This window comes from Callithrix jacchus, chromosome 5 (genome assembly GCF_049354715.1).
Source record: "Callithrix jacchus isolate 240 chromosome 5, calJac240_pri, whole genome shotgun sequence".
Classification (NCBI taxonomy): Eukaryota; Metazoa; Chordata; class Mammalia; order Primates; family Cebidae; genus Callithrix; species Callithrix jacchus.
The window spans coordinates 75,680,494-75,693,578 of record NC_133506.1 but is presented as its reverse complement, the minus strand read 5'-3'; the positions used below and the strand labels follow the sequence as shown (position 1 = coordinate 75,693,578).

The following is a 13,085-nucleotide window of genomic DNA, read 5'->3' as shown; positions in this document are numbered from 1 at the left end:
ATATAAACTATGTATCAAGTGATATTAAGAAATGCATTGTTAATTGTGTTAGGTATAATAATGGCATCAAGATGTTCTCAGTTTTTGGAAGTACATTCTAAAATATTTAGGGCTGAAATGTTTTAACATCCAAGCTTCTTTAACAATATTTTAGCAAAGAAGATAATTGAAATGAATACTGCAAAATGTGAATTGTTAAATCTAGGTGTCCCCATGCTTTTCTCCCTACTTCTCAAGATTTTTCAAAATAAAAAGCTTAATAATGAGTTGAATCACATTAATTCAGAATAAGGTATAGCACTACTTGGAATTTGGGGTACACTTCATTTTAGGTTGCACTAAGTTTTACAATGGAAAAAGGACCGGGCATACAAAAGCTCAGTCCTTTTTTTTTTTTTAGATGGACTCTTGCTCTGCAGCCAGGTTGGAGTGCACTGGCGCGATCTCGGCTCACTCCAACCTCTGCCTCCCAGGTTTAAGTGATTCTCCTGCCCCAGCCTCCTGAGTAGCTGGGATTACAGGCACCCACCACCACACCTGGTTAATTTCTGTACTTTTTTTTTTTTTTTTAAAGCAGAGAAGAGGTTTTGCCATATTGGCCATGCTGGTCTCTAACTCATGACCTCAGGTGATCTGCCCACCTCTGCCTTCAAAAGTGCTGGGATTACAGGTGTGAACCACTGTGCTTGGCAAACACGTGGGTTTTATTCTGTATAACAGGAGTTCTCAGCCTTGGCACCAACACCATTTGGGGCCATGTACTTCTCTGTTGCGCGGGCTGTCCTGCGTGACACAAGATATTTGACAGCATCCCTGGCCTCTACCCGCTAGATGCCAGCGGCATCCTTCCAGCCCGAAATACCTCCAGACGTACAATAGCCCCTGATTGAGAACCACTGAAATATATAAACCAAATGAAACTAGTTGAAATGTGCCTGCAGTGCAGTCTTTTCACCAATAAGGCTGATTCTTCAGGTGTCATCTGTTGTGTTACTTGTTTTTGTTCACCTGCCACTACGTTTTATCTTTTCTATTTAGATATTCTCCCTACATCCTTATATGGCTATCCCATTGCTGAGTAACTCAAACTCTACTCAAAGGCATAAAGGTTGTGTCTCTCTTTTGTTATCATAAGCAATGCTGTAGTATTCATCTCTGTAGCTAAATTTTGGCACACATCGCTATTTCCTTTGGCTAAATTCCTAGAACTTAACTGATAGGGTCACAGATAACTTTTGATACACAATGATAAATTACCCTTCATAAAAGTGGTACCAGGTTACCCTCCTACCACCAGAGCAGGTGAGTGCCTGTTCCCCCAACCCTTTTCAACACAGAGAATTACTTTTTATTTTCCAGTCTCACTCTAATCTCTAATACCTTTTTTTTTGAGACAGGGTCTTGCTCTGTCACCCAGGCTGCAGTGCAGTGGCATGATATCTAGGACTACAGGCATGTGCCATCACCCCTGGCTAATTTTTTTTTTTTTTTAAGTATTAGTAAGGTCTCATTATGTTGCCAACCCTGGCTCAAGTGATCCTCCCACCTTGGCCTCCCAAAGTGCTGGGATGATAGGTATGAACCACCATACCCCATCCCTAACAAGCTTTGAAAAGAGTATTCTTGTTAATGTTATTTTTTGTTACTAGTAAGTTTAATCCTTCATATGCTTGTTGCCATTTGTACAAATTCTCTAAATTTCTAGTTCACCTTTGCAGCCCAATTTCATATTAGGATCTCTCTCTCATTGAATTGTAAAGGTTTTTTATTATTGAGGACATTAATCTTTGGTCAACCACGTCACAAATATTTTTCCCAGGTTTTAGTTTGCCTTTTATTTTGCTTATAGAGATTTCTGAGATACAAAAGTTTTCCACTTCTTTATTCAAAATCTTTCTTTTTATGTTTTTCAACTTTTGTATCACGTCTAAAAAACCTTCCTCACATCAGCACTACATTGATATTCACATATATTTTATTCTAGAACATTTAAGGACTTTTATATTGAGGGTATAGAAATCTTTAGTCCATTGGTGACATACAGCATATTTTGTTATTATTTTAAAAGAGCTAGCCAGTTTTCCCAGCACCGTTTACTGACTGATTCACAATCACAGCTTTACCATATGCTAAGCTCTTATGTTTACATTTTAATATGCTTCTAGACTTTTTTTCTCCCTTTTTTCTTTTACAGACACAGTCTTGCTCTGTTCCCCAGGCTGGAGTGCAGTGGCGGATCTCAGCTCACTGCAACCTCCACTTCCCAGGTTCAAGAGATCCTCATGCCCCAGCCTCCCAAATACTGGGACTACAGGTGCGCATCACCATGCCCAGCTCATTTTTCTATCTTCATATAGATGCGGTTTCACCATTTTGGCCAGGCTGGTCTCCAACTCCTGGCCTCCCAAAGTGCTGGGATTACAGACGTGAGCCACTGTGCCTGGTCTGTTTCTAGACTTTCTACTCAGCATTAATGACGTCTCTATTCCTACACTAGTTCCACACTCATTTAAATAATCCTGTTACCATGTCTTTAACTATCTAGTAGGGCAAATCACCCTCCATTAATCTTCTTTTTAAAAAATTGCTGGCAATTCTCACACATTTATTTTTCTGGCTGAATTTAGGAATTGTCTTTCATGTAACTGGGATTTTGACGAGAATTATGCTAATATACAGATTACTTCTGGAAGAACTGACAGCTTTACAATTTTGGGTCTTGCCCTCCCAGAACGTGGCAAGATCCTCCTTTTCTTCTGTTCTTTAGCGTTCCTTGGAAAAGTCTTCTTCTTTTCTTTACATACATTCTGTACTTCATTGCTACATTTATTTCTGTGTGTTTCATAGTTTTACTGGTATTCTCTTGAGATTTTGTTTCCATTATCATAAAATGGATATGCCTTCACTGAGTACTAATGGCCCCTTGCAGAGTCTAACACTCTTTAGCTGATTCTTTGCCGGTGAGGGTTTTGGGTTTCTCTATGCCCACTCATTCTGGGATTAGCTGATTTGCCTGTCCTGTCTCACCCCAGCCACCCTGTGAATGAAGGGTCTGAGCCCTGCTAACTGTTTTCTAGTGCTCAGCACCTATGGTCCTGGTCATGCCAGCTACATGCACCCACCAACCAAGCACACTCACCAGAACCCCTTTAACTGGCACCTCCAAAAAGCAGTGGCTTTTGACTCGCTGCCCCTCCATGTCTCTGGTTTCAGGTCACCCCTCAGTGGATACTCAAGTTTGTCTTCTTTCCTAGTAGGCTGTTATGACATAAAGTGAGGATTTTTTTTTTTTTTTTAGACAGAGTCTCGCTCTGTTGCCCAGGCTGGAGTGCAATGGCACGATCTTGGCTCACTGCAACCTCCACCTCCCGAGTTCAAGCGACACTCCTGCCTCAGCCTCCCAAGTAGCTGGGACTACAGGCGCACACCACCATGCTCAGCTAATTTTTATATATTTTTAGTAGAGATGGGGTTTCAATATGTTGGCCAGGTTAGCCTTGAACTCCTGACCTCAGGTGATCTGCCCATTCAGCCTCCCAGAGTGTTGGGATTACAGGTGTGAGGCACTGTGCCCGGCCAGGAATTTTCTTTTTTTTAATTATCTTCAGTTGACCGAACAACATAACTTATGTGAGAATGGCATGGTGGTCAACAGCATTCACAGACTCTGCACCCAGGCGACTGCAGCCAGAAGCCCAGTGACGATGCTTGCTAGGGCTCACCAAATCTCACTGTGCCTCAGTTTCCTCCTCTGTAAAATGAGGGTGATGACAGTACGTAGCTACATGAGCGGAAGAGATGATGAAATGGTTAATAATGTAGAGCATTTGGAACAGTGCCTAGCACAGAGCAAGTATCTTATTTATATAAATGCTGTCTCCTCCTTCGCTGAGTCAGAATCCATTTATCTTTTATTCTGGATCTGGTCTAATCTTCTCTGGGGATAATACTAATCTGATGGTGTGTTAATGACTTCACTGGTCATTTACCTAAATGGCTAATCCGGGACAGCCTGACATGCCGTTTCATACCACCCTTTGAAATCCAGTGCCTTGGTCAATTACTGGGCCTCTTTACCAGTGGCATGGGCTATCTGCACGGTCAGCAACCCCACCTCCCACCCTGTGGACCTCACAGCTCCTTTTCTCCTATACCAAGAGCATTGAAGCCTCCCTACCTGGGGCTCAAGGAACCAGATCCTTCTCAGGCGACTCCAAAAAGAAAGAGAGGCTCAGGCTGTGCAATCAGAACTCCAAGCCATATACCCACAGCTAACAGGCAGGAAGACAACAGAGGACGTCCACCATCCCCTCCGAAGGTTCCCAGGGAGGTGACAGGAAGAGAAGCATGTCCCCCATTGCTCCCTGTGCTTCCGTGCCTTGTCTCCAGGATACTCACTCCAGCCCCAGACAAATCAGTCTCACTTAACCCTGACTCTGACCCAAAGTGCTTGACCATTTTTTTTTTAGTTGTGGCAATATATACATAAGATTTAGCATTTTTAAGTGTACAATTCAATGGGATTAAGTCCATTCACAATGTTGCACAACTCATCACTACTATCAAGTTCCAGAACTTTTCCATCACCCAAAAAGGAAGACCTGTATCCATTAAACATCTACTTTCAAGCCCCTGGCAACCCCTAATCTGCTTTCTGTCTCTGGATTTGCTTATGCTGGACATATCAGATAAGTACAATCATGACATGCAGCCTTTGGGTCTTGAGTCTTTTCACTCAGCATAATGTTTTTCAAGATTCTTCCATGTTGTAGCACATAACTTATTTTCTTTCCCTCCCTCCCTCCTGCCCTCTCTCCCTCCCCTCTTTTCTTTTCTTCTTTTCTTTCCCATGGTCTGGATCTGTCACCCAGGCTGGAGTGCAGTGGTGCAATCACGGCTCACTGCAGCCTCAACCTACTGGGCTTAGGTTATCCTCCCCCTCAGCCTCCTGAGTAGCTGTGACTATAGGCATGCGTCACCATGCCTGGCCAAATTTTTTTTTGCGGGGGAAGAGACGAGGTCTCACTATGTTGCCCAGGCTGGTCTCAAACTCAAACTCCTGGACTCAAGCAATCCATCCGCCTCAGCCTCCCAAAGTGGTAGGATTATGGGCATGAGCCACCACACCTGGCCATTCATTTCTTTTTACGGCTAAATAATACTCTCTGTATAGATATGCCACATTCTGTGTATCACACTCATGTCCATCCAGTGATGGACATGAGTGGGCTATTTCCCCCTTTTGGCTATCATGAAGTCATGCTCTTGACCTTTAACTGATTCCTAGTCTTTACCTCTCTGCTTGGTTCAGGCTCTACCATGAGCTGCCGGGAGGCTGTGACAAGGCCACCACACAGTTCCCTCAGCCGCTGCCTGCCTTGGACAGTCCAATTTGTGACTTCCCAAAAGCCCAGTCAAGCTGACTCTCCACACCTGTCCTCACGCCAGCAACTCCCACCCCAATCCTGCCTTTCTGGATGTAGAAGCTGTCTCTACCCCTCATTATACCATGGTATTTGTATTTTTCACATCAATTTATTGCTTTTACATTAAGCGCTTTCAACAGGTCCACCACTGAGTCACAGGCTTTACTGGGATCATCCCATTTAACCCTCACAACAGCCCTAGAGGCAGGGTTGCGATTACCCTCACAGACAAGAATCTGAGACAGAGATCAAGCAGCACTCAGGTCTCAGCCTCCTCCTTTTAGTGCCCTTTTCTCACTCTTTTCCATCCCCACAACCCCTTGCCAATACCACATTCAAGTCCCATCAAGTCACTTTCCTGTATTCACCCAACCTATTCCCCCATCTTGGTAAACAAAAGTCTAAAGAGAATAACCCATGCTTATCCAGGTTGCAGGTCTACATAAACCCAATTTCCTTCCATGGAAAAATGGAGGTGCCGAGAGGCCACCAGATGTGACTTCTCTAAGGTCACCTCACCACACAGGCCTGGTGGCACCTCAGTACAGAGCTTCTCAGAGAGGTTTGGCTGAAAGGCTCTGGGGAGTTTTCCCTTCAGACTACCCTCAAGGAAGTGTGCAAGGGTGCCCTTGGCAGCCATGCTCGCCACAGGTTGGAGCTACTGGGGCAATTAGCCAAAGGCACCAGGTAAGGCCCCGATGGAATGAGAAGAAGACAGGGTAGGAAGAGAGCATCCGGGATCCCTGTTGGGAGGTGGAGAGAGCCCAGAAGTTGGCTGGCTCCGCTCCTGTACCCTCAGAGCCCTGGGTCCAGCTCCCACTCAAAGGCAGCTGTGATCCCTCAAACCAAGGAGGCCAGCAAAGGCCATCCTTCCAGCCTCTGGACCTCTTTGTTTCTGCTGGAAGGCCCATGGGCAGTCGTGGGGTGGAATCGGCTGGCATGGGCTCCGATGGCCAGTCATACACCTCTCCAAACTTTACATTCAATGACATCTCATGAGGTAGCCCGAAACCAGCTAGGGAGGGAGTATTTACACCAAGGGAAGTGGCAGATGTTATACATCAGCCCCTCCCCTGCCCCAGCCAATTGCTAAGTATTTACCAGCACCTCCACCCACAGGCCTCTGCCCGGGATGCAGGAGAAGTGGATCCTCAGGGGTGGTTGGAGAATGAGCAGGTGCTTCCAAAGAGGAATCCCCAGCAGGAGGAGGTCACTCCTCCCACAGACAGCCAGGGAGGGAAGGGCCTATGGAGCCACTGGGTCCACTACTTCATTCTTCCAGAAGGCAAAAAGGAGACACCATGGCATTGTCCAAGTCCTCAGAGTCAGTGAAGGGCAAACCCCAGTTCTCCTGGCTCCACACCAGCTTCCTCCCACCAAACCAAGCGGCCTCCACGAAACCAAACAATTTACAAATCAAGAACACCCCTGGGCTGGATGCAGTGGCTCACCCCTGTAATCCCAGCACTTTGGGAGGCCGGGGCAGGCAGATCACAAGGTCAAGTGATCAAGACAATCCTGGCCAACATGGTGAAACCCTGTCTCTACTAAAAATACAAAAATTAGCCAGGCGTGTTGGCGCATGCCTGTAGTCCCAGCTACTCAGGAGGCTAAGGCAAGAGAATCACTTGAACCTGGGAGGTGGAGGTTGCAGTGAGCAGAGATCACGCCACTGCATTCCAGTCTGGGAGACTGAGGGAGATCCCGTCTTAAAAAAAAAAAAAAGAATTCCCCTTGAGTTGATAGGTAGTGGCGGGGAAGGGAAGGCAGGTGTCTCTCTTTTATCCTTGAATGCTGAGGTCTCTACAACCAGTAAGTAGGTGTGTGCTGGGGGAGCCTTGGGCACAATGCCCGTTTTTGAGTGGGTGGTCCCTCTCTCCCTTCCTGCTTGTTTCCCTTCTGGCCCCCCTAGGCCCTAGACCCACAACGGGCACCAGGTTCGTTGCCTCCCTGCCCCATGACAGCTTACCAGCTAGCTCTGTGAGAGGTGAAGAACATTCCCAGAGCAAGCTGGCCCTTCAAAGGAATGAGTTCAGGGGAAGGTTATGTCCATCAGTTTTCATAACAAATTCTCAGCTTATTAATTCTCCTCTGGTACGCAGGCAAAAGTAAACAAGTTTTTCTCAGGCAGCCTCACACAGAGGCCTCCCCTATTTAAACACGGCAAGAGTGGACAGGTTTGGGAGCCCTGAGCTCCCAGACCCTGCTTCCCAGGAGGCTGTCCTGGCCTCCTGCCTGCAATGTCTCAGCCTTGGAGACAAGGCAGGCCCAGCCTCTCTGTGGTGGGAGGCCCCACAGTCCAGCACTTGGGTCTCAGGGATGGCTCTGGTTCTCTGGGGAGAGCATCAGACACCCATCTGGGCATCTGAGCCCCCCCAGAGCAGGGCAGGGCAGGGCAGGGCAGGGCAGCGCAGGGCAGCACGGGTCTGGTCAAAGCTACAAACGTTGCTACAGGCTTCCAACCTACTCACTCAGCCTGTCTTTGAGGAAGATATTTCATAAGGGTGTTAATTTACTGCTCGCTTCAGTTTAAACCATACTTTTAAAGGTTCAGAATGAGAAAAGGAAATAAACAGTAATGAAATCAAAAGCAGTCAGAAACATTAAATAACCCAAAGAAGACATTTCAAAAGAGGAGGTGCAAGTGTTTCTAAGCAGTTGCTCAGGAATCTTTTGTCTGGTGGAGCCAAGAACCTTGTAAGTGTTACAACCGCTTCCTGTAGCCTGTGTAGAAACCTCATGAGATCCCCGCTCCACATTGTTTCCACATTTGCCCATTTCTGATCTGGACAGGAGAAACTCAAAGTCAAAGCTTGTGGGTTTTTGAGAAACACAAAGTCAAGCTACAAGGACTAGAGAAATGGGAGGAGTCAGAGACAGAGACAGAGACAGACAGAGATAGGGAGAGAGATCATTAAGGTCCGTCTTGCTCTTGCGTGAGCCTCTACTTGGAAGCTCAGCCCCCCACGGCGTGCACAGCCTTCAGATCTCGTCCAGGTGAGTCTCAGTTAGGCAAGGACAAATGCCACATCAAGGAGAGCAAGAATCAAGTTCCACTTAAGTGTCTTCTACTTTTAACACAGCTCTCCCCTAGAGCCGAACTCATTTAGAGTGCTCCTTAGAATTGCGCGGTGACAGACAGAGCTTCCTCATCTCCCACCTTAGCTCTGTTCTCCAGCCTCCCAGGGACCCTGGCATACTGCTTCCTTCAATCCCTCCTCTTCCCCGTTTCCCCTGAGTGTGGCTCAATCAAAGGTCCCTGAAGGCTCTGCAAACAAGGTAAGCCTGAACTGTCTCTGGCTTTCCCAGTGTGGCCTCCAGCGCTCCCTGAAATGCATTGCTGTCCTTTCCCATTTGCTGGCTGCTTGTTTTTGTTTTTTTGTGGCACAATCTCGGATCACTGCAACCTCTACCTCCCGGGTTCAAGCGATTCTCCCACCTTAGCCTAGTGAGTAGCTGGTACTACAGGCACGTGCTACCATGTCCAGCTAATTTTTGTATTTTTAGTAGAGACAGGGTTTCACCATGTTGGCCAGGATGGTCTTGATCTCTTGACCTTGTGATCCACCACCTTGGCCTCCCAAAGTGCTGGGATTACAGACGTGAGCCACCATGCCCGGCCTTGCTGGCTGTTTGTGGACCATGCCTGTGCAAGTGCTGAATCTGTCTTCTCTCAAGTTTCCCAGGCATTGCAAATACTCTCCAAAATCCAGTCCATATCCTAAAATATTCAGGTGGCCACAAGGGTTTGCGAGCTCCCCATACCTCCCTACAGTCCTTTCTGGGGAGAGAAAGGGTCCCCAGCGCCAACATGAATATCCATGCTGGGGTCCCCCCATCACTTCCTGCCATCTTCAACCCCAAGTACCAGTACACAAAAGCCCTCTGTGATCCCAGGATCAGGACTCTGGGTGCAGGCCTGGGCCGCTCTCAGCAGGGCACCCCATCCAGCAGGCCTCTGTGCCCTTGAGTGCCCAAAGCCAGAGCTATGCAATCTTTCTTGGACTGGTGAGGCCTGTGGACCCTTCCTCAGAATAACATTTCTCCATGCTAAAATAGAAATACACAGGACTACAGAAGAAACAAATAACACAGAAGAGCCACTGCCCAAATATCTTTAAAGACCCAGACTGACGGTATGGTGATGCTACGTGAGTGCCCCTTTATTAACGATTACAAATCAGGATCTAGCAGCAGGTCTAGTAACTCCTACCGTTTTGAGAAGCAATAACCAGCATGAATAATATCTATGATATCTGCATCAGCTAGAATGTGATGTGAAAACCGCTGTGACTTCTGCCAGCAACCACGGTGCAGGCTCAGCCACATGCTGTGGTTTGTAGCCTCTCTTTGCCATGGAGGAAATGCTAAATTTTCAGTTAAAGGTGAGTGAAAGTAAAGATGTGATTCTCCCCCCACCCTCCAGCTCCCAGGCCCCCCGCATTCAGCTTATGCATCCCTGTGCCCAAGCCTCCTCCTGCATCCCAAGCGCCTGGCTCCTTCCTTCTCTGCAGCCCCAGAAAGGAGTGACAAGCCTTCAGCTTGGAAGGTGCTGGGCTGGCGAGCAGCTGGTGAACAAGTAGAAGGGGCTGAGTAATCATTTAACCATAAGTAACACAGATCTGCCCGGGCCATCTCTTCCCACAGGTTCCAGGCTTGGGACAGAGGCACCATTAAAATCTCCTCCATTTGATTCTCAGAGGGGAGGTCACAAATTAGTGTCCTGTAGCTCCAGCCTCTTTAATGCAACCGAGGGGTGCCACTTGCACAGAGCAGAGCCTGGACAGCAGTTAGAGGAGTCAGGGTCTTCGAATGCCCCTTCCCCATTAACCCACCCCCTGTCCCACCACACAGCAAAAGTGGGACATGGGAAGCTAAGGGGGTGTTTTACCTTCAGGCTCCTCCACGCTGCTGGCTGCAGTTGTCGGCGGGGCTACGGGGATCTCTTCGTGAGGTTCAAGACAGGGGTGTTGGAGAGAAAACAAGGTAAGAAGATGTGATTTTTTGACCTTAGAATGAATGAGCCCAGCACAGACCCCTCCCAACTTCCTGGGACCCTCCCCTCTGTTTCCCACTTCCTGGCTCAAGAGAAAAGTCAGAGGAGCAGAAGCCGGCAATGGCATCCTGGGCACGTGGCGTTGCTCCACTTTGGAAGCTGTCCCTTCGCCTGGCAGCGGGGCGTGGGGAGCAGGTGGGACTCAGGCGGCAGCACAGAGCCTGGCCTTGCCCTACTCCCGGGCCCGGCACGTGCTTCTCACTAGGGCTCTGTTGTGTGTGCGTCATCAACTCAGCTCCACCTCTGGGGGACGGAGAGGCACTTCCCCAGGCCACACTGCCCATCACGATGTGGCTACCTGGGCCCTGCTCACCTCTGAGCTCAACTCACAGGTGGAGAAGGATCCATGGCAGGATGGCAAGCGAGGGGCTGGGAACCTGTCCAAAGGGAAAGGTTTCTCCCATGTGCAGAGAAGTGTCAGCAGCACGGCCCAGGTTCCTACAGGCTCACATCTCAGCTGCCAAGGCATTTGCTTAGTGGGCAGAATGGGACTGAGAGTGCAGATCCAAGGGCCTCATAAAAGCATGTGCTTCATTTTCATTATTCTGTGTCTAATAGAGCAATTTGACCAGGTGCAGTGGCTCACGTCTGTCATCCCAACATGTTAGGGGGCCAAGGTGGGAGGATGGCTTGAGGCCAGGAGTTTGCAACCACCCTGACCAATAAAGCAAGACCTTCCCTCTACAAAAAAAATGAAACAAATTAGCCAGGCGGGGTGGTGTGCACCTGTAGTCCCAGCCACTCGGGAGGCTGAGGCAGGAGGATTCCTCAAGCCCAGGAGTTTCCGATTGCAGTGAGCCATGAAGGCACCACTGCACTCCACTATGGGCCACAGAGCGACATCCTGTCTCAAAAAGTAAATGTATATAATAAAAATGCACACTTTGGGAGGCCAAAGTGGGCGGATCACGAGGTCAGGAGTTCGAGACCAGCTGGCCAACATGGTGATACCCTGTCTCTACTAAAACTACAAAAATTAGCTGGGCATGGTAGCCCACCCCTGTAGTCCCAGCTAGTTGGAAGGTTGAGGTGGAAGAATCACTTGAACCCAGGAGGCGGAGGTTGCAGTGAGCTGAGATCAAACCACTACACTCCAGCCTGGGCGACAGAGCGAGACTCCGTCTCAAAAAAAAAAAAAAAAAAAAAGTAAAAAGCAATTTGTTCCTACAACTTCCCAGACCCCACTGTGTGCTCAAGAAAGGAGAGGCAGTTCAGCCCGTCCACACTGTTTATCGGTTCAGCAGCCTGGCCCTGAAGCTCAGGCTTCCTCTTTCTGGACAAGGCCAAACCATAGACCAGAAGTCCCTAAGAGGAAGGGACTCATGAACCCCACTGACTCTAGCCACCGTCTGACACTTTGCAGAATCTGACTCTCAGATTCTAGATCAGCTAGAACTTGAGGCTTAGTGGATGGAGATGGATTACTCAGGCTGGGGGGCAAACCTGAGAGGCACCAGAGGCATCCTCTGCACTTTTAGGAAGGACAATGGGGGACACAGCCCTCAATGTGGGGCCAAATCTTGCTCCCAGGTGACTGTATCAGCAACAACTACCCATTGGTGCCCTGTCACAATGGGTTATTAGGAAGCTATACCTAAACAGCCAGCTGGTCCCAGCAAAAACACCCTGGAGGCAACATCTGAATGGTCCGATATAATCCTCCAAGTCTACAAGTGGAATGGAAGCCAATGGCCACAGAGCCACTGTGACCACCCAATCTTGGTGCCTGAGGTTGGCCTGGCTCTGGGGTGCACACGCAGGGCCTATGGCTGCCCAGCCTGTGACTAAACAGGGCACGAGTGCCCTGGGCGCAGTCTGTACATCTGTAGCTCTCCCCTCAGGAAGAGCACTTGAAAATTCCAGGATGGAGCCCCAAGTTGTCCGAGGAGGGGGCGATGCTCCTGCCAGGCATCAGCCTGCCCTTTGTGAGAGGATGGGCCGAGGCACAGGCTGGAAAAAGAGAGTTCCCAAGGGTTCAGCCTCTGATTCAGAAATACCAGCTCTCACGTCTAGGCTTGATCTTTCCACCTGGGAATTTGAAATGTTGGTTCCAAGCATTTCTGAGCAACCTGAGAACTCCTAACTCCCTTAGGCAGGGAGACCTCAGTACCTCCCAACATGATTTCAGAACCCCAGGATAGACAGCCTCAGACTGGCTGGCTCTGCTGAGCCCCCAGTGGCATCTGCAAGAACTCTTTGGCTTATGGGAGTCTCCCACATAAACTCACTAAGTATGAGGCCTTGAATGCAGAAATGTACATTGACGACAGAAACCACTAAACAGGCCAGGTGCTGCGGCTGATGCCAGTAATCCCAGTGCTTTGGGGGCCAACGTGGGAGAATCACCTGACGTCAGGAGTTCAAGACCAGCCTTGCCAACATGGCGAAACCCATCTCCATTAAAAAGACAATTTAATTGGCCAGATGTGGAGGCATGTGCCTTTAATCACAGCTACTTGGGAGGCTGAGGCAGGAGAATCACTTGAACCTGGGAGGCGGAGGCTGCAGTGAGCCAAGATTGCACCACTGCACTCCAGCCTGGTGACAGAGTGAGACTCCATCTCAAAAAAAAACCCACTGAACATCAGTGAGCAGCATCCTCA

The 13,085-nt window shown here is 48.6% G+C and overlaps 1 protein-coding gene across 3 annotated transcripts in view; it reads right to left on the bottom strand.

The window, feature by feature from the left end:
• Window positions 1-13,085, bottom strand: part of NTN1 (netrin 1) — a 232,631-nt gene that overhangs the window by 50,695 nt on the left and 168,851 nt on the right. For all 3 annotated transcript variants that reach the window (XM_035300022.3, XM_035300020.3, XM_035300021.3), the window contains exon 5: window positions 10,318-10,371. In XM_035300022.3, the coding sequence (XP_035155913.1) occupies window positions 10,318-10,371 (54 nt within the window). The remainder of the gene's footprint in view (window positions 1-10,317; window positions 10,372-13,085) is intronic.